Source organism: Amblyraja radiata, chromosome 1, assembly GCF_010909765.2.
Source record: "Amblyraja radiata isolate CabotCenter1 chromosome 1, sAmbRad1.1.pri, whole genome shotgun sequence".
Lineage (NCBI taxonomy): Eukaryota > Metazoa > Chordata > Chondrichthyes > Rajiformes > Rajidae > Amblyraja > Amblyraja radiata.
Genome location: NC_045956.1, coordinates 7,762,527 through 7,785,278, shown reverse-complemented (window position 1 = coordinate 7,785,278; position 22,752 = coordinate 7,762,527). Strand labels below are relative to the sequence as shown.

Sequence of the window (22,752 nt, the reverse complement as noted above, 5' to 3'; positions counted from 1 at the left end):
AGGGGAGCACAGGGGATGTCAGTGAGGATGGAATAGAGGCGGGAATGGGGATCAGTGCCGGATGTAGAGGAGGGGTCCCAGGATAAAGGTGGGGTGGAGGGGGTGTACGAGAGAGAGAGAGCGAGAGGGGGGGGGCGGGGGGCGAGGTGGGGAGAAAGGAAGGTCAGCGCTCCTCAGACAACATCGCCCGCTGCCTTGGCCGTTGGGATTTCCTTGCCAACGCCTCCCTCCTCCGCCAGCCAACAGCAAGGTGCGGGGCCGAGCGGTGCAGCTCAAAGATCCTACAGCTATAGGATCTACGGTGCAGCTGCTTCAGAAGTGTCGGAGCGAATGACTGGTCCCGCACAGCAGCAGCAGCGGCCGCGACAGCAATCCCACTAACGGCGAAAACCGCTTTCAAAGCAAACCTTCCCGCACGCTGAGGCCTCCTCCTCCCTCCCTCCTCCCGGCCTCGGCGTGCAGGAGGGTTTTTTTTTTAAAGTGCCGCTAGCGGGTTTGCAGGCAGCGGCCCTTATCAGGGTGGGTGGGGTGCGGGAGGAGGAGGAGATGGAGCCGCTGTTCGGGGCCGTCATTCGCTCCGACCCATCTACACCCCGCATCTAGTATCTTTCCCACACAATACAGCCGTCACCGCCGACACAAAACGTCGCGTTCCTTTTCTCCAGAGATGCTGCCTGACCCGCGGAGTTACTCCAGTTTTTTGTGTCTATCTTCGGTACAAACCAGTATCTGGTTGCCAAGCCGGGCAAAATGACTCGGTGTTTAGGTTGCCCGGCGGCGCTTTGAGTGGTCAATGGCACCCGGGCAACCGTTAATTTCGAGCCCTGTGGTGTTAAACCACATGACCATTAATCACAAGATTGACACAAAGCTGGTGTAACTCAGCGAGTCAGACAGCATCTCTGGAGAAAATGAATGGGTGATGTTTCGGGTCAAGACCCTATTATTTTTATTAATCACATTAATTGTAAGGAAAAAGTTTATTAAGAAAGAGCTTATTTTGGAGGATATAATGCCCAGCCGAGTACATCTGGAGCCAAGACCATGTCACCATGAGTGTCTCAGCTATGTGGGAAAGAGAATATTCAAGAGACAAATAGTTATGAGAGATGAAGTTGGGGCAATTTGAATTTAATCCATAGAAATTTGGTGTAAATCATTGGGGATATGCAACAAAGCAAGGGAACATGTAATACATAGACTAATATTGAGAAATACAAGTGAATAGACGAATCTTGGTGTGAATGCTAACGGATTCCTAAAGGTATATCTAGATGGTGGATGAGTTGGATAAAAAGGTCTACAGGACAGTTTTCTTTATTCGCCAAGGCACAGAGTACAAGAATATGGTATTTATTTTGATATTGCAAATAACTGTTGGACAATGTGTTTAATAGAACATAGAACAATATAGTACAGCACAGGAACAGGCCCTTCGGCCCACAATATTTGTGCTGAACATGGTGCCAAGACCACAATCTATCTGCCTGCATATAATCCATATCCTTCCATTCCCTGCAACTCCATGTGCCTGTCCAAAATTCTCGAATGCCTCCATTTTATCTCTCTTCACCACCACCCTTGGCAGAGCATTCTGGGAAATCACCACCCTCTGCGTTTATATAAAAAATTAAATAAATTAAAAAACACCCCGCACATCTCCCTTAAACTTCGCCCATCACACCTTATAGCTATTCCACATAGAATTTGATGTTTCCATCCTGGGAGTAAAGTTCTGACTGTTTACCCTATCTATGTCTCTCATAATTGTATATACTTTTATTAGGTCCTCCTGCATTCCAAAACAATCCAAGTCTATCCAACCTCTTCTTGTAGCTAATGCCCTGTAATCCAGGCATTATTCTGGTAGACCTCCTCTGGACCCTTTCCAAAGCCTCCGCATCCTTGCTGGATTGGGGTAAAGCTCCAAATGCACCCAAACCAAAGTCCAATAAAGCTGCCTTATGACATTCCAACTCTTGTACTCAATGCCCCAACCAATGAAGGTAAACATAGCAAAATGTCTCTTTTACCACTCTCATCAACTTGTGTTACCAGTTTCAGGGAGATACAGACTTGGACCCCAAGATCCCTCAGTACATCAATGCTGTTAAAGGTCATACCATTAATTGTATATTTTGTCCTTGCATTAGACCGAAAGTGGTTAAACTCAATCTGCTGTTTTGTTGACCATTTTCATAACAGATCTACATTTCTGCTGTATACATATATAGCCTTTCTCGCACACTGCAATTTTGATGTCATCTACTAATTTACTAACTAACCCATCTACATTTACTAATTTACTAACTAACTCATCTACATTCTTTTATAGATGAGGCACTCACCAGGGTCTCCTCTATATCCGCTTTTACTCCCCATCCCCCTACTCGTAACAAGGACGGAGTCCCCCTTGTCCTCGCCTTCCACCCTATCAGCCAACGCATACAACATATAATCCTGCAACATTTTTGCCACCTCCAATGGGATCCCACCACTGGCCACATCTTCCCATCTCCTCCCCTTTCTGCTTTCCGCAGAGACCGTTTCCTCCATAACTCCCTGGTCAATTTGTCCCTTCCCACCCAAACCACCCCCTTCCCTGGTACTTTCCCTTGCAACCACAGGAAATGCTACACTTGCCGCTTTGCCTCCCCCTTGACTCCATCCAAGGACCCAAGCAGTTTTTCCAGGTGAGGCAGAGGTTCACCTGTACCTCCTCCAACCTCATCTATTGCATACGCTGTTCTAGGTGTCAACTGCTCTACATCGGCAAGACCAAGCGCAGGCTTGGCGATCGCTTCGCCCAACATCTCCGCTCAGTTTGCATTAACCAACCTGATGTCCCGGTGACTCAGCACTTCAACTCCCCCTCCTATTCCGAATCTGATCTATTGTCACAGTGAGGCCCAGCGCAAATTGGAGGAACAGCACCTCATATTTCGCTTGGATAGTTTACACCCCAGCGGTATGAACATTGACCTCCAATTTCAGGTAGTCCTTGCTTTCTCCCTCCTTCCCCTTCCCAGCTCTCCCACAAGCCTACTGTCTCCGCCTCTTCCTTTCTTTTTCCTGCTCCCCATCCCGACATCAGTGTGAAGAAGGGTCTCCGACCCGAAACGCTGCCTATTCCTTCGCTCCATAGATACTGCCTCACCCGCTGAGTTTCTCCAACATTTTTGTCTACCTTACATTTATATACAAGTCATTTTCTAATATATACATATCACAAACGGCAGAGGTCCCAGCATGGACATGTGGAACTCCATTTGTCACAGACCACCAGCCTGAATATTGTTCTTCCACCGCAACTTTGTTTTCTATCAGTGGGTCAGTTCTGAAACCAACCAAGCAAGTTACCGTGAATCCTATACATCTTAATCTTCTTGTTCAGCCTTCCACTTGGGACTTTGTCTACACGGATTTTAGTGAGGCATTTGACAATGTCCACTGCCCTACCCTTGTAAATAACCTTTGTCATCTCCTTAAAAAACTTGACTGTCCCTAATGAATCCATTCTCTTCCAAATGGGAGTAACCCCTATCCTGAATATTCCTCTCTAATAGCTTCCCTATGACTGATGTGAGGCTCACAATTGTCTCTATTTCCATATTTAAACAAACAAACAACAAAAGGTACATCCAGTCCTCTGGGACCTTGCCTGTGGCTAGAGAATATGCAAAGGTCTTTGTCAAGACTCCTGCAATTTCCTCTATTGCCTCTCTCAATAATAGATCCTATAATGCCCTGAGGTTTTATCCACATTGATGCTGTTCAGGAACCCCAACACCACCTCTCCTTCATCTCGAACTGTACTTGTATTTTAATATTCTCCTGATCTCACTGTCCACCATGTCCTCCTTGATGAAAACAGATGCAACGTACTTGTTTCGTACCTCGCCCACTTCCCCTGACCCCAATCATATATTTCTTCCTTTATTGTTGAGTAGTGGTCTTACCTACTCCCCGGTTATCCTCCTTTTAAAATGTTAGTGTAAAAACCTACATTAGATTTAGTTTAATCCAACTAAAAGGATGTGACTGGTGGTGTGATCACATTGGAGGTGACGGAAATGTTGAAGAATGATGTGTTGGATATGGAGGCTGGTGGGTAGAAAGACGAGGACGATGTCGGGTTCCTTTACATTCGCTTTAGGGTATATCTTGCTCTCAGGTGGAGTAAATTACATTTATTTGGCTGAAGTCTGACAGAATCTAATTCATGTTTTATTTCATCTACTACTTTCTTGCTTATTCACTTGTCTGTACCTACTCGGTTTGTTTATCTTGTTGTGATGAAGAGGCTTGCATGACCCCATGATTCAGACAGTGATGCCGCTGGAAGCACAAGCTTCTGGTAGAGCCACCCATGGCGGTAAGGTCGAGGATGAGGGTCCAACTAAGAATGATCCAACCTACAAGACCTCAACGGCGGACCAGGCGGACGTAATTATCTTGAACTCAACGGCTGTGAAGACGGATGAAGGTTGCAACAGATCTATCGGCTCCAATCGTCTTGGTTCCCTTGCCATTGAAATTAGTTGATTGATTTGTGAAGGACCGTGTGCTTCTTGGAGTGCAACATCTAATACACATTAAACAAACACACGCACAGGCGTCTTCGTTCTGTGAGCAGCACAAAACTTCTCAAGACTTTCGGTGATCGGGGAAGGGTGACAGGCGCAGGCCACGTGATGGCTGGAAGCTCCGAGTCAAGAACCGGCACGGAAGCGGTGAATACTTGATTTAATCGTTCAACTTGGATTGGTCTCATAAGCCACCTGAGAATCCATAAAAACAATGGAACGTAGACCATATCCTCGACCTCCAGGGAAAGCCACGACGACGACTTCATTGCACCTTCTATATTATTGGATTATCTAATTTTCCCATGAAGTGTGTGTCATCAATAAAAAATATACTCGGCTTCTCATCTGTCAATGATAAAGATTGCAAACCGTCGATGTTTAAGGCATGGGTGTGGAGTGATATGGCAACGTATGGCATCTCTGTGTGGTATCTCAGCTGCACGGAGGCGGAGAGGAGAGCTCTTCAGCGCGTCGTCAACAGAGTGCAGCGGATCATCGGGACAGAGCTACCAGCCTTGGAGGGCATCTACCACACGCGGTGCCTCAGGAAGGCCCTCAGCATCCATAAGGACTCATCACACCCCTGCCACGGTCTGTTTCAACTACTTCCCTCCGGCATACGTTACAAGGCCTTCTACGCCCGAACCTCCAGACTCGGGAACAGTTTTATCCCAAGAACTATAGCGGCTCTGAACCGGCCCTAATGAGTCCCCACCCACCCACCTCCTTTGGACAGTCTCCCTCAGATGGTCACGTCAATCAATTCAGCTTGCTTATTTATGTATTGTATTTATTTACCTTTCTTGTACATCAGTGGAGCTGCAAACTAAACCTCGTTGCACTGACGTGCAATGACAATAAAAGATATTATTATTATTATTATTATTATTATATGCCTTACCAGGAAGTAAAAAGAGAAAAAGTGCAGTTTAGAAGGCCAGACTGTGAAGGAGACACAGCAGCGGAGTATTCCGGGTTTTGTGTAGAACATTATGATGGTGATGGGAAAGAGTTTAAAAGGATAATTGGTTCTTGGACTTTAGTGTTGGTGTCCCATATAGTTCAAAAATAGCAAAAATGTTCTGTTGAACATTCCTTCAAAAAAACTGTTTTGACTCCAAATGAAAACTGGGTCCAATCTTGGACTCTATGGAATGAATGATATGAAGATACGAGTGCGCAGAAATTGTCCACTGGAATAATTCCAAGGTTGAGAAGCAAGTTCAAAGTAGGTTTTAAAGAAGAATTAGACAATTATTACTTTATTAGGTTAAGAAAATGCAATTTTATGTGGAACAAATTGGGGAATGGGCCTAACTTGCCAAAAATTAACATGGATTCTTTGAACAATTTGATAACAAAGTATGCTATATATTTATTGTAGAATTGTTTGCTACAGCTGTTTACTTTTATTTTACCTCATTTATTTCTGGTGTACTTTAATCACCTCATTCCTTTCACATAAGCTTAAGACTTCTCAAAGCCTTTCCTTCGTCTATAATGCACGTCAGGAATGTGGCAGAAAATTCTTGGTTGCTTGAGTGCAGTTCCACAACATTTTGACACAAGTTTGACATCATCTGGGGACAAGAAAAGTACACCATTCATTGGCATCCTGTTTCTCAAATTAAATGTTTGTTTTCTCCAACACTGGTTGATCACGGTTATTGTGCGTACCATCTATGTAATGCCTGGCAACAACTTGCCAAAGCTTATTTGACAGCACTTCTCAAACCAATGACTTCTACCAACTGGAAGGACAAGTGCAACAAGTGTATAGGTTTAACACCACTTGCAAACTTCCTTCCAATTTGCACACTATCCAAAACTGGAAATATTCCACCTTTCATTCATTGCTGATGCAATCATCGATTTTCCCAGTCCCGAACCCAGCAGGATAGTACCAGCAACACCTTAAACTACAAAATTAAAAAATTCGATAGGTTAGATTGAAACAACTCCACATAAGAGGTAGTGTAGAGATAGTGAAATGTGTAGAATTGGCAAGGAATGCTCGAGTTTATGACCTTAATTGCTGAAGGTATGTCTGTTAATGAGGAAGCAATCAAAGTTGGAAATGGTTAAACTCAATGGGTATTTTGGTAGGTTGGATGTTGCAGAAAATTTAGAAATGAGGAAAGAATGAGATATTAGGCTTTGAAAGCTGAACATTTTAAATGGCATCATTTAACTTGAACCTATTGTAAATTAGTGAGCAGTGATGATTGATGAATCATAACTGATAAGATTATCATTGTATGACCTCAGTTAATAGGATGTAGAGCGAGAGGCCTCACGAAATGTGAATGAGCGTTTTAACAGCTGATAAGCTGAGGCAAACGTAGAATTGGGTACTGTTGGGAACACGGAAATGGTGAAAACATGGCCACGTGATTCAAAACTTGCCATCCGGTTTAAATATCTCAGATGGTAGAAGGTATCTTTCATTTTGTAAATTGTCAAAGAGAGTGTTAGGAATTTGTGCTTGGAAAACTGATGAAGCAAGAAACATAGGGCTTGTGCTTTAGCCATTGCTTATAGTACTACACTCAGCTTTTCACATTGTTGTAGATAAGGCAAAACTGCATGATGTATCCTTCAAGTTTCTGCTTCCTAGTATGTGAATATATTCTGTTGTAATAGTCATAGAGTGATTATAGTGTGGAAACAGGCACTTCGGCCCAACTCTCCCACACCGGCCAACAATGTCCCAGCTACCCTCGTTCCACTTCCCTGCGCTTGGTCCATATCCCTCCAAACCTGTCCTATCCATGTACCTGTCTAACTGTTTCTTAAACGATGGGATAGTCCCAGCCACAAATACCTCCTCTGGCAGCTTGTTCCATACAACACCACCCATTGTGTGAAAAAGTTACTCCTCAGATTCCTATTAAATTTTTTCCCCTTCACCTTGAACCTATGTCCTCTGGTCCTCGATTCCCCTACTCTGGGCAAAAGACTGTGCATCTGCTCGATCTATTCCTCTCATGATTTTGTATACCTCTATAAGATCTCCCCTCATCCTCCTGCGCCCCATGGAATAGACCCAGCCTACTCAACCTCTCCCTATAACTCACACCCTCTAGTCCTGGCAACATCCTCGCAAATGTAATTGTATACCCCTTACTCATTCTTAACAATTATCAGCATCTGCCTTCAGCCACCCACCAAATTGTATGAGGAAAGTTGAGGTACTCTTCAACATGGAACTTGCTCTAGGATGGAAGTTTAAGCATTAAAGAAGTGATAATTCTAAACAAAGCTTGATGGGACTTTCTTTTAAGCGGATAAAGCCAGAAGAACTCCAAGTCTGGCAGCATTGATAAAGAAACAAACAGAATAGACATTTCAGCAGAGCTGTGGAGTCGATACCCAAAACACCCGACTCCAACTCCTTGATTTCTTGTGTATCCGACTCCCACTCTGACCCCGACCCCCACTCTGACCCCGACCCCTAGGTATAATAATTCTAAATCTGCTATAATGACGTTACACAAGATGGCATTTCATAAGAACTACGTGTACGTGTGCGAGCGTGTGTGTGTGTTATTGATGAGATTGTGCTGTGTAGGGGGGTAGGTTGGAAACATCAGATTGGATTCCAACAGCCAGGTTAAACTTTAGAGGCTTCACTCAGGAGTGCGTCGCAGCTCCCCAGCTGACGAGACCTGTTCTCGCTCTCTTTGAAGGAGGTGCCGCCTGTCCCAGCGAGTAGGCAAACGTGGAGCCAACCCGTAATATGAGTGGGAGCATTTTCTCAGTCAGACTTTGTCGACAGTTGGGGTGGGGGATCTGGGAGAGAGAGAGAGCTGGCAATGCCGTACAGACGGAACAGTTTAATAACGACCTATTAAAATCCGCCCTTCGGCCACTCGGCAACCTGGGCTGATCTGATCCGACAGCCCTCTCGCTCGCTCACTGCGTGCCCAATCCCAACACAGAACCTCCACAAAACCTTTGGGCTTCGGTTAACACCTACATAAAGAGCCTCTGCTAACAAGGGCTGGCGAACTGTGCTGGTCAACGTGCACTGGGCGAGATGGCTGGGGAAAACGCACCGCTAATTTAGAACAGCACAGACCCTCCACTCAATCTATCCAATACTAAAGGGCAGACATTTTGCAGTTAAATGTCTTATATCGGATTGGCGGCTCCTTCACAGGGCCAACCCAGTACTCGGGTTTCCTTGGAGATGAATCTTTGCTTCGGTACATTCGCACCCCCTGTAGGTAAAGCATCAGCCCAATCACACATAGTTGCTGCCTGCCTCAGTTTAAATATATTTTTACACAAAAATTATGAATAAAGATAAGAAAATGTTTCAAACAAGTGAAATGTCCTTATTCCCGTATCAAACACATTAAGGATTGAATGAAAATAATAAATTCCTTAACTTTTTGAATATCTCATAATTGCAGATTGATGAACTGAATTAAAAATGGGACTGTGTTAGTAGTGTGTGAACAGCAGATCAAGAAAGGAAGCTATTGAGTTGACAGAATTAATTCCTTGGTAGAATAGTTAACAATTTATACACAGTTTATACAGCGCTGCGTTCGCTTTTTTTAAACCCCAAATGACCTTTGACAAATCCCATGATTCCTTGCATTTATCGAGATACCGAACTCACTTATTCCATTAGTTTAACATCAAAAGGCTGCCTGTACGTTCAAGCGGGAAACGCTTTGCTCTCGACTGTTCAATTTTATCTAAATATTTTGCAAAATCTGACTTCATCATTTGGAGAGGATCCATCTTCATTTTGTGGTTCTGACTTTTCAGGCAATAGTCCTTTTATCCATACTGCAACATCACAGAGAGCCTCTTTTGCTTTAGCTATTTTGTCTTTTTACAATACTGCACACAAATATTTGACAAAGGGGGTCGAAATTCAAATTCCTTCAAAAAAAATTGACAAGCACGTTATTGGGTTCATGCCTGACATAGTACCTGTATCAACAAAAAATATAAGAAAAGATAGCATATTGATGGCAAGTTTCCGAAAATGGCATCGGAACACACAAATACATTTTGTGTAAGGGTTGTCGTGTGGTGTTCACCAGTGGTTGGCACAGTAAGTGCACGTATTTATTTTTCCTTTCTATGTTTATGAATACCACATGGAACAATAATATTGCAAACACCGTTTCCACTTCACCTGATCATGTAGTAGAATACTGCATTCATCTGCGTGGACATCACAACGCGCGTTACAAATCATACACACAAACGTACGTTGTGGTGGACACTGAAAGGTTCGGTGTCCCAGAAAAAGAACGTTACATTATTTGCGAAACCAAACATTTTCACCAATGTGATCTAAACGGTACATTGCCTTACAGATTTGAGCTATCGATGGCCGATAATTCGTTAGAACGTTTGATTTTACGCTGACTTTAATGTAGTTGTAAATTTTTTATTGGTTCTTGTATCTTTCTCATTTACAACTTATAAAACTTTAGGGTGGAAACGCTGCAAATGTCTTTTCAAATTTGAAGCTCGTGTTAGAGCATTTTTATTAGAGCCAGACACAATCATCTTCTATCATACACTGACACACAAAATGTTTCTCATGTAGTTATTGTAAAATATTCAAAAACAACAGATCTGGTTGGAGTTTTCTTTGCCATTGAGAAAGGGGCTTTAGATTTCAAACTTGCTAACTTAGGACATTTTGAATTAACTCATTTTTTTTCCCCCTAAAAAATAAAATAATTAATGACATTAGTGAATGAATAGTGCCTGAAATGGAATTATTAACATGTTTTATATATCACAAAATATGAGGTTAAAGTACAGTAAATACCGGCGGATTAACTGACATTACTTACCTTTACTAACTCACTTAAGTAGTTTCCATTCATTGGTAATAATTTAGGTTAGGTTAAAGAGGGAGGGTCAAGGGAACGCAGCCCCCTGTTAGTTTAGGTTAGCCGGTGTTTACTATACCTTTACCTAAATGAGCCCAAACCTTTTTTTTCCTTCAAATTACCAAATTCTTTGATGCTTTGCCAAGACTAATGTTTATTGCTGTTGAGAAAGAATTAATCATCACTGACATTTATTTTGCAGTAAATCATGAAAATTTGTAATCTGTATTCATTTATAATGTATTTCCCCATAAATGAATGACTACATTTACCTTTTGAATTCAGAAATTATCCAGACATGTTCACTCAGTAGCAGGTGGAGGGAAATCAGCTGGCGATGGCGTTTGTTTACGTTTTGTTTCTCGTCGTTCTGCCGTCAGATGACGGCACCGATGTGATTTCTCATTCTCTCGGGTGGAAATAGAGTGTGCAGTATGTTTAAAAAGTGGGATTTTTTCCGATTTTCATAGTTTCTGAAATTGATGCTGAGGGCTGAGTCGGATCGGGACTTTTTTGCCGACTCAGCAGCACCAAAATTGCCCCCACTATGACTCGACGACTCCGACCCGACTCCATAGCCCTGCATTTCATCTCAATGATTCTTCATCAGAACTTGATAAGTGAGAAAATAAATATATTTTAAATTGAAGGAAGGGAAAAGTGAAGAGAATATTAGGAATGTCCATGAAGGGGTGAAGGCCAAAGTTGCTAAAATGACCAGTACTTTATCACCACTTTGAGATAGTAGAAAAGGAAATTGAAACTGAAATATACAATATCTGTGGACAGTAAAATTGGCTGGTTTACTTGAAATGTTGAATTCAATATTGAGGACGGAGAGAATGGAGTTGGACAGCGAACAAGTAACATCTAACAGGATACTCCATTCAGTCCGCAGACATAAGATTATACTTAACAAACTGGGATTGTTCCGGAGGCCAAAAAAAACATAATAGGAGATTTGTTAGAGGCATATGAGATCTTGATTGGTTTAGATAGGGTAAATAGAAGCTGTTCACATTTGTGGATTTTTCAATGGCCAAAGACAAATGATCTGTGGTGGGGATAGAAGAAAATGTTTTACACAATGCAACTGTGATCTGGAACTACTGTAGAAATTGTGTCAATGGGTACTTTCAAAAGGCTTGAGGGAAAATAATTTGCTGGGGAATGGAACCGATTAGATTGTTCTGTAAAGAATCAAAATGGACTGAATGGTCTGAAGAAGGGTCCCAACCCGAAACATCACCCATCCCAAAATGCCACCCATGCTTTTTCTCTGGAGATGCTGCCTGACCCACTGAGTTACTCCAGCACTTTGTGTCTATCTTTGGAATGAACCAGTTCTTTGTTTTTACATCTTGATTCATGAATTGTGATTCTTAATCCATTCTTGTTATTTTTGAAGAGACAAGCACATTTTTAGAAAGATTTATTTGCTCGTGGCGTAAATCCTTATGGCGGGCTTGTTCCGCAGTCCTTTATTAATGTTTTAATATAAAGTGAGCAAATGTTTACTGGGATATTAATTCTCTCTACCAACTGCAATTGGTACCATGACAGATACAACATCCCAGCAGCTCAATTTGAGACATGGGTGTCTAGATCATTGCCAGAAGTTTGAACCTTCAGTTAGAAATTTGTATGCAGTCAGCAAAGCAGTGGACTGAGACTGAGTTTACTGAATATTCATATCACGAACTGCTCAGTATATATTTTTTTGTGGTTTATTTTCCTTGGAGTTCAATTCCCTTATTTATTTTTAGCATTAAACATAGCTGTGCGCATTTTCCTTCTTCAAAGCAAGGTTCTATACATTACAACCTGCCACCTACCACACATTTTGAATGACTTAATTTTTACGCATTGGTGTGGAACTTAAATAGCAGTGTCAAAATGCCAACACAGTATAATGCTTGAGAGATTATGTTTTGAAGATTTTTTAATTTAATCTTTACTATATTGGAATGCTAGATTGCCATTGGGTGATGTGGGGAGGATGTTTTCAGTAGTGGGAGCATCTAGGACAAGAGGACCCAGCCTCAGAATAAAAGGACAAACCTTAGAATGTCGACGAGGAATTTCTTTAGCCAGAGGGTGGTGAATCTGTGGAATTCATTGCCACAGACGTCTGCAGAGACCAAGACATTGGGTATTTTAGAAGCAGAGATTGATGGGTTCTTGATGAGTAAAGGCATCAAATGTTAAGGGGTAAAGGCAGGAGAATGGGGATGAAAGGGCAAAATAGATTAGCCATGATAGACTGGCAGAGCTGACTCGGTGGGCCAAATGGCCTAATTCTGCCCCTATGTCTGATGGTCGTCTTACAGCACTTTTAATTGGATAATTTCTTGTCTGTTTGAATCTTAGTAATAACATTATTTCTCGCAATGAAGTGCATGTATTTTGAGGAATAATGTTTTCTGGTTTGCTCACTCAGCAAATATGCAGAGGGTGCTCGACTCGTGTGTTTTGATCCAGCCCCATGAGTTATTCATGGCTCATGTTATTTTGTTTCTTCCTTCTGACAGCTCTGACCTATTGCCAAAATGGAGGCTAATTCAAGAAAAAATGAGAGCTTCGTACCATCATTTACAGATTTGGACGGTTTTCTCACAGAACATAATTCTAATGTTGTGTGGCTGATTGTTGGTGAGTGTTAACAATAGTTTTTAATGGTAATGTTTTTAATACTCCAGTTTTATTCACTCCGTTGGAATGATAGTTTCAATGGGGGATAAAACTGGAATTGCTAATTATATAGTTTCTGCTAATCGGTGATTTGTTTTTTATTGAGGGCATGTGGCAGCAAGATATTGGATTCCCACTCTAACTTTTTTTCAAGCTCCAGGTTAATCCAGACTTGTTTGGTTCAAGGATTTGAATGTGTAGTCTAGAAGAGCTGTTAAACTTGGTTGAACATTTCATTATTCTGCATGCCACCTGGCATCCATGTTGCACATGAACATATAAATCATGAGCAGGAGTGACAATAGATAATAGGTGCAGGAGTAGGCCATTTGGCCCTTCGAGCCAGCACCGCCATTCAATGTGATCATGGCTGATCATCCCTAATCAGTACCCCGTTCCTGCCTTCTCCCCATATCCCCTGACTCCACTGACTCCACAATCTCCACTATCTAGCTCTCTCTTGAAAGTATCCAGAGAAGCGGCCTCCACCGCCCTCTGAGGCGGAGAATTCCACAGACTCACAACTCTCTGTGTGAAGAACTATTTTGTCGTCTCCATTCTAAATGGCTTACCCCTTATTCTTAAACTGTGGCCCCTGGTTCTGGATTCCCCCAACATCGGGAACATGTTTCCTGCCTCTTGCGTGTTCAAACCCTTAATAATCTTATATGTTTCAATAAGATGCCCTCTCATCCTTCTGAACTCCAGAGTATACTCACCATTCTCTCAGCATATGACAGTCTGCCATACCGGGAATTAACCTCGTAAACCTCCGCTGCACTCCCTCAATAGCAAGAATGTCCTTCCTCAAATTAGGGGACCAAAACTGCACACAATACTCCAGGTGTAGTCTCACTAGGGCCCTATACAACTGCAGAAGGACCTCTTTGCTCCTATACTCAACTCCTCTTATTATGAAGGTCAACATGCCATTCGCTTTCTTCACTGCCTGCTGTACCTGCATGCTTTCTTTGGGAGTAGGCTGTCATTTAGTAAGATCATGGCTGAACTCTACATTCCGCTTCTCCTGGTAAGCCTCTGCCCTTTCCCTTATCAAGAATCTGCCTTAAAAAATATTCAAAAGGCTGTACGTTTATATCCATTTGAGGAAGAAAACAAATCTGGCAGCAAATTCTAATTTTTTTGGAATGTGACTGTAGATGATTTTAAATTTAGCTTTATATTAAAATATCTGTGCACTTTATTACATATTGTTTTTATCAGATGTGAGCTGCATTTGTCTGAGGAAAATGTTTCTGCATGTATGAGTGAATGAACATATTTCATTGTTTTTGTTGTAAACTCATGGAAACTCAGCCAAGTGTTTTATTTTTGTACTTGTTAAAATTAGTCCAATCTCTTCTTATGTTTCTACCCAATACTTGCTGGGTTCAACTCACTTTTTATGTGGAGATAAGCTGGTGGGAGAATGGTTCCACCAATGGAAGGCACAATGCTATATGAAAATTTAATTTATATAGTTGCCAAATGTCCTTAGAAACTTTCAAATTACATCATGGAAGGCATCACACCCTGGCACACTCCTTTTATTGTCCCATTCCTTCAATCATAGGAATTGATATTCTTCATCAATTGAATTTTCATAAAGCTTAGTGCCCTCGGGCAAGGGGATGCATGAACAGCAGCTACTTTCACTTTTGATGGCTTGACCATAACATCCTCCTTATGGAGTAAACTAAAGTGTTTGAGAGATGATTCAGTTTTCCCCCCCCCATCTTTTTCTTCCCATATTGTTGACCCATATTTAGGCTGCTGTGTTAGTTGAGAGTCCCTTACAGGTGTCCTTTGTTGCTGCTTTATCCAAAAGGTGGAAGGAGTATAAGAAAGCTTTCAATCCAGAAATTCTTTTGCTTGGTGGAATGTGTGTGATTATTAGATTTCTGTTTATTAGTAGTACCCTATGCACTGGATCTTTAGTTAATAACTAGGCTGCCATATTTACCTTTTGGTGACTGAGTGCATCATTTCTTTATCTCAAAAATATATTTTTCTTTTTTGACGTGTAGTTTTAGAAGCTTTTTGTCATCCTACTTTAAAAAAAATCAATAGTGCTGTAATTATAAGGAAATGATCGCCACTGGAAATAATCTGTTAGAATTTTGCTGTAGCTTGTATGCCAATGCATTGTATTTATAATTGTAATGTTTTTGATGGAAAATTGAATTAAAGAAGCAAATTAATGGTTCTTAAATTCCAGTTTTGTTTCAGTCAGCGTTTTTTTTCTTTTATATTCCACTTTTAATTTGAGCACATAATCTTGACTAATCATCAAGGGACTACTAAATAATCTGACGCATTAGTCCTGTGGTTGTAATGAACATTGAAAATAAATACCTGGTAGATTAAAGCATGTAAGGGGAATACCTGGGTCCCGGTCATTATTGGTCATTGGTCTAACAAATATGAAAAAAAATTATTGACTGGTCATTTATTCTTATCATTTTCTGCTTTGTGGGATTTGTGGATAACTTTGATTATCACAGTGACTGCGTTTTAAACAGTTATTCATGTAATGAAGTATTTTGGAAAATAAAGCATGAAATAAATTCAACTTTTTTTACAGCTACAATCCTATCATGTGGATGGATCATTTATTTGACTTACTACAATTCCCGTAATTTAGGCCTGATACTAACTCAAGTTCTCAACAGACTCTATAAAAATGGATATGTTCACATTGGTAAGTTAATAGTTTATAAGTTGCAAAGATATAAGGATGTATTCAGAAGTAATGTTAATATTTGTTCAAATCTTGAGTCAGAAAAACTAATTCCACTTTAATCAAGGTGAGCCAGCCATTCTATTAAAAGTTAATAATCAAAAATATAGAAAATATTGTCAGTAATTGCTAGTAAATATTGTCATTTGTATAAATTAGCTCATACCTTCCATTCAATTTAAATTTATGACTTACTAAAACATCATTAGTTAAATTGTCATTCCAATTAAGCCATATGTTTGGAATATAGGTGTGAAATTATACTGTGTTTTTCCATGTGTTGTGTAACATATATTTTGATGCTACTCTACCAGCTAAAGCCATGATTGTTTTAAATCTTTAATAGGTTCATTTTCATTCTCTGTATTGTCTGGAAAGGTCATGTTTCGTGAAATTTATTATATTAACGAAGATGTATCTATCAGGTAAGAGCTGATTCATATGGCGGATGAAGGTTAAGATATTGCGCTGTAAATTCCTTGAATTAATGCAATGCGAATTGAAAAACAGGTTAAAATGGAACTTGTCCTTTGAGGTAAATTCTAAATTATCATATAGGGAGTGTATTTAGAAACAGGGGATATCAGATAGCGTAGGACAGTGGTCTCGTTGAGTCTACACTACTATTTTGTCGGATGGTGGTGGATTCTTCTCTATTAATCCCCATTTCTGCCTTATCCTCATGTAAAACTCTGATAATCTGGACTGGCCTATTTACCATGTTATTGGATATTACTCCTATTTGTACATCAAAGCACTTTTAATTCACTTTTTTTGTTAATATGTTGTGCAGTCGTACAACACTGTAAATCAGATGTGTTAAAGAGAACGTGTGAACGGGATCTTGGTGAATTTAAAGGGATTGTACGATAAGGATCCTGATGACAGACACAGAAGAAGGGTTTTGACCCAAAACATCATCGATTCCTTTTCTCCAGAGATGCTGCCTGACCCCCTGAGTTACTCCAGCTCTTTGCGTCTGTCTTTGGTTTAAGCCAGTATCTGCAGTTCCTCTCTACACAGAATCTTGGTGAATTTAGTTGAGAGATACAGGGTAGAAACAGGCCCTCTGCCCACTGAGCCCAGGCCAACCAGCAATCACCCGTACACTAGTTCTATCCTATGCACTAGAGACAATTTACCTAAGCTCAATTGTTTCGAAATGTGGGAGGAAACCGGAGCACCCAAAGATAACTCGCAGGGAGAATGTACAACTTCCGTACAGACAGCACCCGTAGTCAGGATCGAACCCATAAAGGGAGCATGTGAACAAGGTCCTCATGAGTATAAAATGATCGTGAAAATTAGGCACCAGGGCGGATAAGAACAGCCCTCTTGAGTATAAAGGAAGCTAGGGTACGATGCCTAAGTTTAAAAGGAGCATAGGGATGGAGTCCTTGTGATTTTCAAGGGGGTGAGAGAATGGGGTCCCAGTGTGTTTAAAGGGAAAGCGGGAAACGGATGTGGAAAAGGCTTTTGGCACATTGGCCTTTATCAGTCAGAGCATTGTATAGAAGTTGGGAGTTTGTCATATTGCAGTTTTATAAGATGTTGGTGAGGTTGCATTTAGAGTATTGTGGTCAGTTCTGGGCATCATGTTATATGAAAGATAATGTCAAGTTTGAAAGGAGATGGAAAGGATGCAAGGATGTTGCCAGGACTCGAGGGTCTGACCTATAGGATGAGGTAGAGTAAGCTGGGATTCTATTCCTTGAAGCGGAGGAGGATGAGGGGTGATCTTATAGAGGTGTATAAAATCATGAGAGGAATAGATCGGGTAGATGCACAGAGTCTCTTGCCCAGAGTAGGTAAATCGAGGACAAGAGGACATAGGTTTTAGGTGAAGGGGAAAAGATTTAATAGGAACCTGAGGGGTAACTTTTTCACACAAAGGGTGGAAGGTGTATGGAACAAGCTGCCAGAGGAGGTAGTTGAGGCAGGGACTATCCCGACTTTTAAGAAACAGTTAGACAGATACATGGATAGGACAGGTTTGGAGGGATATGTACTAAGCGCAGGCAGGTGGGACGAGTATAGCTGGGACATGTTGGCCGGTGTGGGCAAGTTGGGCTGAAGGGCCTCTTTCCATGCTGTATCAATCTGACTCTATAACTCTCAAGTCTAAATTACCATATTGGGTTCATCTACAAAAATCCTGGATTGATGATTTGACGTATGAGGAGAGATTAAGCCTACTAGTTTAGACGGATTTTGGCAAACCTATTGAATATATAAAATTCTTAAGGGATTGACAGGGTAGTTTTTGAATTATTGTTATCCCTTACTGAGGTGTCTCCAGTCAAGGATCATAGTCTCAAAATAATGCATTTGAGACATAAATGAGAAGTAATTTATTCTTCCAGAGGGAAGCAAATCTTGAAATTCATTTCCCAGGAGTGCTGTGGTGCCTCAGTCATTAAGTATATTCAAAACACAGATTGATAGATATTAGATTTTTGAATGAAAAATTAAGGAACATTAAGTTAGTGCAGGGAGGTGGGTCTGAGATAAAGGATCAACGATAATATTAACTGCAGAGCATCATGAAGGGCTGCAGGAAACATTCTTGTTTTATTTCTCATTTGTTATTTAAAATTTTGCTTTCAGAAATTCATGTTGACTCTGCCCAAACATGTTTTTCAAGAGCTATTACCACATTTTGATTAATTGATTATGGCATTTCCTGACAACTGATGTCACAGTTCTGCGGCTTCTTGTTTTCTCTTTCCTTACTTTATTGAGAGTGCTATCTTCTAATTAGTGAATTTTGGAAACATTTAACTAATGCTTTTATTATCTGCACAGCCTTTTTTAAACAGAGGGTTATGACCTATTTCAAGTACCCATCATCACATTTTATTAAGGGCCTTTGACAATAGACAATAGGTGCAGGAGTAGACCATTTGGCCCTACGAGCCAGCACCGCCATTCAATGTGATCATGGCTGATCATCCCCAATCAGTACCCCTTTGTCTAAGTAATTTGGCAACTTTTAAAATCCTTAATTTCTCATGTGCTGCCTATTTATTGTTTGTCAAGGTTTTCAACTTCATTAGATTCCCCACTGCCGTAGCCATTTTCCTTGCATCTTGCATGTGAAGATGGATGCAAAATGTTTGTTAAATATCCCAGACTTCCTATTTGCTGCTCTTCCTGTTTTACAATTTTTTTGGCAAACTTCTTACTTTAATTTACTCTTTTTTATTCTCCCTCTTTCTAAATAGTCCTCCCCAATCTCTCCCTCTTTAGTCAAATTTAACCCTTAGCTTTGAATAGATCACTCTTGTCTTTTTTTAATTTCACAAATCGTGACCACTGCCAAATCTTACAATTCTCCAGTCAGCCTTGGTCAACATGGTCCATTTATTTGTTTAATTTGTTTAAATATTTCGCCAAATATTTATTTTCTGTACATTTTCACTTTTAGTGAGCTTTGTTTATTCTTTCCATTTTCTTGCACCTTTCAAATGTTTGTTTTACAGGATTCCTTATATTGCTTTAAATTTCTCAGAAATGCTTTTCTTTTCATGTCAATCTCTTCTTTGTTGTTCCTGGATAAGGTGAAGTAGAATTTTGCTTTTGATTGGAGCTATGTGATCACTTTCTGCAAATCACCTTTAATAATAATAATAATAATAATAATAATAAATACATATTGATCCCCTCAGGGAAATTCAGATATCCAGAAGTCCCCAACCAACAAACCCACACATTCAAAACGAACGCAGACAGAAAATACATAAAATACAATGTGGACACTACCTGAGAGCAATAAATACTTAAAAAGACCAATAATTAACAATTACAAATTAAAAAATGCAAAAAGATGCATCCTCCTACAGCCTAGCGGTCCGAATTATAAAATCTAATGGCTGCAGGGGTGAAGGATCTGCTGAACCGCTCCGTTCTACAGCGCAGAGAGAGGAGCCGGTTGCTGTTCCGAGTCTTTTGACTCTCCAGAATTAGATGGAGGGGATGCCCGGGGTTTTTCAGGATGACCTGCACCTTGCGCCTAATACGCCTCTCAAGCACATCCATCCCAGAGTCCACTCTCCCCTCCAGCACTGAGCTAGCTCGTTTAACCAGTTTGTCCAGCTTCTTGTTGTTTTTTGCACTAATGCTGTTGCCCCAGCAGACAACAGCGTAGAAAATAACACTTGCAACCACCGTGTTGCAAAACATGTGCAGCATATCATTACGTACATTTGAGCCTTTTGAGGAAGAGCGCAATAGCTTTAGATCCTACCTTTGCTTGTTTACAGAGCAACTTACCTTTTCTCAAAGAGATACAGAATGCTGGAGTACCTCAACGGGTCAGGCACTGTCTCTGGAGAGCATGGATTGGTGATGTTTTTCGGACTTTTTCTTTTTTCACTTTTTGCCTCCTTCCAAAGATCATCTGGCTGCCTGATCGTAAGATTTAGTGCAGGAAATCTGTTTGTCTTTATTTTAAACTTCTCTGAGATTTACTGTGAATTTTATCTTGTGGGCTAGCAGACCTTTGTCAGCATGATTTGAGTACTCACCACAGAGAAGTTCATGATTTCTTCCACAATCTGTACCAGGAATATCAGAACAGTAAATTACTGAAGTTGACCTTAGTCAAGCAGAAATAGATCATTAAGATGGATGATACAAAATATTGTAATTTGGCCAGAATGCTGACTGAGAAATCAGGCCACTTCACTCTGATTTCTAATGATCTTGCACCTGCTTAATTTAAAAATCACTGGTCCATGGTTGTCTTTCCTTTCAACTCTTTGTCATTCAGTCACCCTTAATAAACCAATCTTTTTTGAAAGCATGTTTAACAATTGTTGCAATTTATTATTGATGTTCAACTTTTCAGTGTTTATTGTGAGCATGTACATGTGTATCGCAGTGAAGGTGATTGGATGTCACTGGATTCTTAGGATAATCATTCAGTAATTTACTCTGTTGTAACCCAGTACTGCTTGAGCAGTATTCTCTTCCAGAATCGCTGTCTCTCAATTTTGTTTTATGTATGCATGGCCGGAGTGGAAGACTTAAAATTGATTGACAAAGACACTTTGACTTACTTCATCTTCAAGATTCCTATCTTGATTTTTAAATTTTTTTTTGCACCTGTCTTTGATTTTTGTTTCATGCTTCTGATGTTTTAAATAGTATATTAATTACACATTATTATGCTTTTAAACGTAATTCACTTATTGGTTGTAATAAGCATTTTATAATATTTATTCTTCAATTGAATTTCCTTTCCATCTCCTGTTGGACCGTTTAATGGATTAAGATTGACTGGATGTGACAAAGTGTTTGTCGGTTACAAATTAATCAAATGTCATGTAGTTAATGCAACTAAAGATAAACATGTCACTTTAATGTGGCGTATGCTTTTACAATGTTTGTTCTATTAGAATCCAAGATGGATTTCTCATCTTTCGTTGGTGGAAAATGTACAATCCCAAACAGAAGCAGCATGGTGAGTTTCTAATTCTATAGTTCGTCTGTTATGATTTTGTTTAGTCATGGTCATGGATGATCCTTAACTCATAAGTAATAGGGGCTTATTAATTAAAAAACATTTTTTGATGTAGATGTAACTATACCTTTTTATCTCGACGTTCCACAGGAGCTTAGTTATACCTAACATACTTGCAAAACCACACTGACTGCCATTCATTGGTCAAATGGAAACTAGAAGTCATCTGCATTTAATTCACACCACAAAGTTGTTTTATTGTCTTGTTGACAGTATTTCTCTATTTTACATTCTCATTTAATGTATACCTGTTTGAATTTTTTAATTTTGTATAACTGACAAGGTTTCATGTAACATTTAAAAAAAACAATAATCAGCACAGTAATCTTGCAGGTTGCAAATCCTTGGATGGTTGGAATGATTAACATATTAATGTTGCATATCGATTTTAAAACACAATGGAACTTTTGGGATTTAAAATTTATAGTAGGTTGGGAAGAAGTATTTCCTTTGAAGTGGGAATTTGGAACTACGGAGGAGCAACATAACGTTTGAAGTAGGTCATTCAATTGTTGCTTTCACAAAGAGCAATAGAAATTGTGACTATACCGCCCTAATATGACAATTCTGACAATTTTGTCAAAATTGAGTTATTGCTTGTTTTAGGGTATTTGAGATATGCTCTACACAATGTTGAACAAAATAAGTCCTTCTCTAAGTACAATTTGAAAATATTTATACCAGAGAAGTAAGAAATTCCATCACAGAGAGCTGAAAGAAAAATACATATTCCTCATTTACAAGAAAACGCCTTTCTGTCAGTTGCTTCCTTTTGTCAAAGTACGGCAGTATAGTCCTCCAGCAACCGTCCAACCTAAGAAAAAATACTGTGATAAGGTCACTTGACAATTTCAAAAATTAGGTTGATGTATTTTAATTGGATAAGTGTTATGGAACCAAGGTGGGTAAATGGAGATCAGACCTGAACTAATTAAATTACAACCTTATTAGGCAGGTACTAAGAAGAGTAAATTAGGAACATCTGACCTGTGGGAGTTGTTTAAAGAGCAGCCGATCAGAGTTCTAAGTTGGTCTGGCACAGTAAATAGGAAGGACAAGATGGTAAGGGAACCTTGGATGGCGAGAGATGTTGCAAGTTTGGTCAAAAAGACAAAGGAAGCATATGCAAGGTTTAGGAAGGTGACATTATGCTATCTTTGAGCAATTTAAAGAAAACAGTAAAGAACCTAAGCAGGGAATTAGAAGGACCAGCGGGGACTTTGAAATGTCATTGAAAGTCGGTTTAAAGATAATCCAAAGAGATTTTATGCATAGATTAAAACCAAGAGGGAACTAGGAAATAGAACTTCTCAAGGATAATAGTGGAAAAGTATTTTT

General features: G+C 40.1%; 1 protein-coding gene across 3 annotated transcripts in view; it reads left to right on the top strand.

Annotated features, from left to right (window-relative positions):
* Positions 1 to 22,752, top strand: part of kiaa1109 (KIAA1109 ortholog) — a 311,921-nt gene that overhangs the window by 9,229 nt on the left and 279,940 nt on the right. For all 3 annotated transcript variants that reach the window (XM_033016927.1, XM_033016881.1, XM_033016832.1), the window contains exons 3-6: positions 12,991 to 13,111; positions 15,735 to 15,851; positions 16,237 to 16,315; positions 21,290 to 21,354. In XM_033016927.1, the coding sequence (XP_032872818.1) occupies positions 13,009 to 13,111; positions 15,735 to 15,851; positions 16,237 to 16,315; positions 21,290 to 21,354 (364 nt within the window). In that variant the 5' untranslated portion in view covers positions 12,991 to 13,008. The remainder of the gene's footprint in view (positions 1 to 12,990; positions 13,112 to 15,734; positions 15,852 to 16,236; positions 16,316 to 21,289; positions 21,355 to 22,752) is intronic.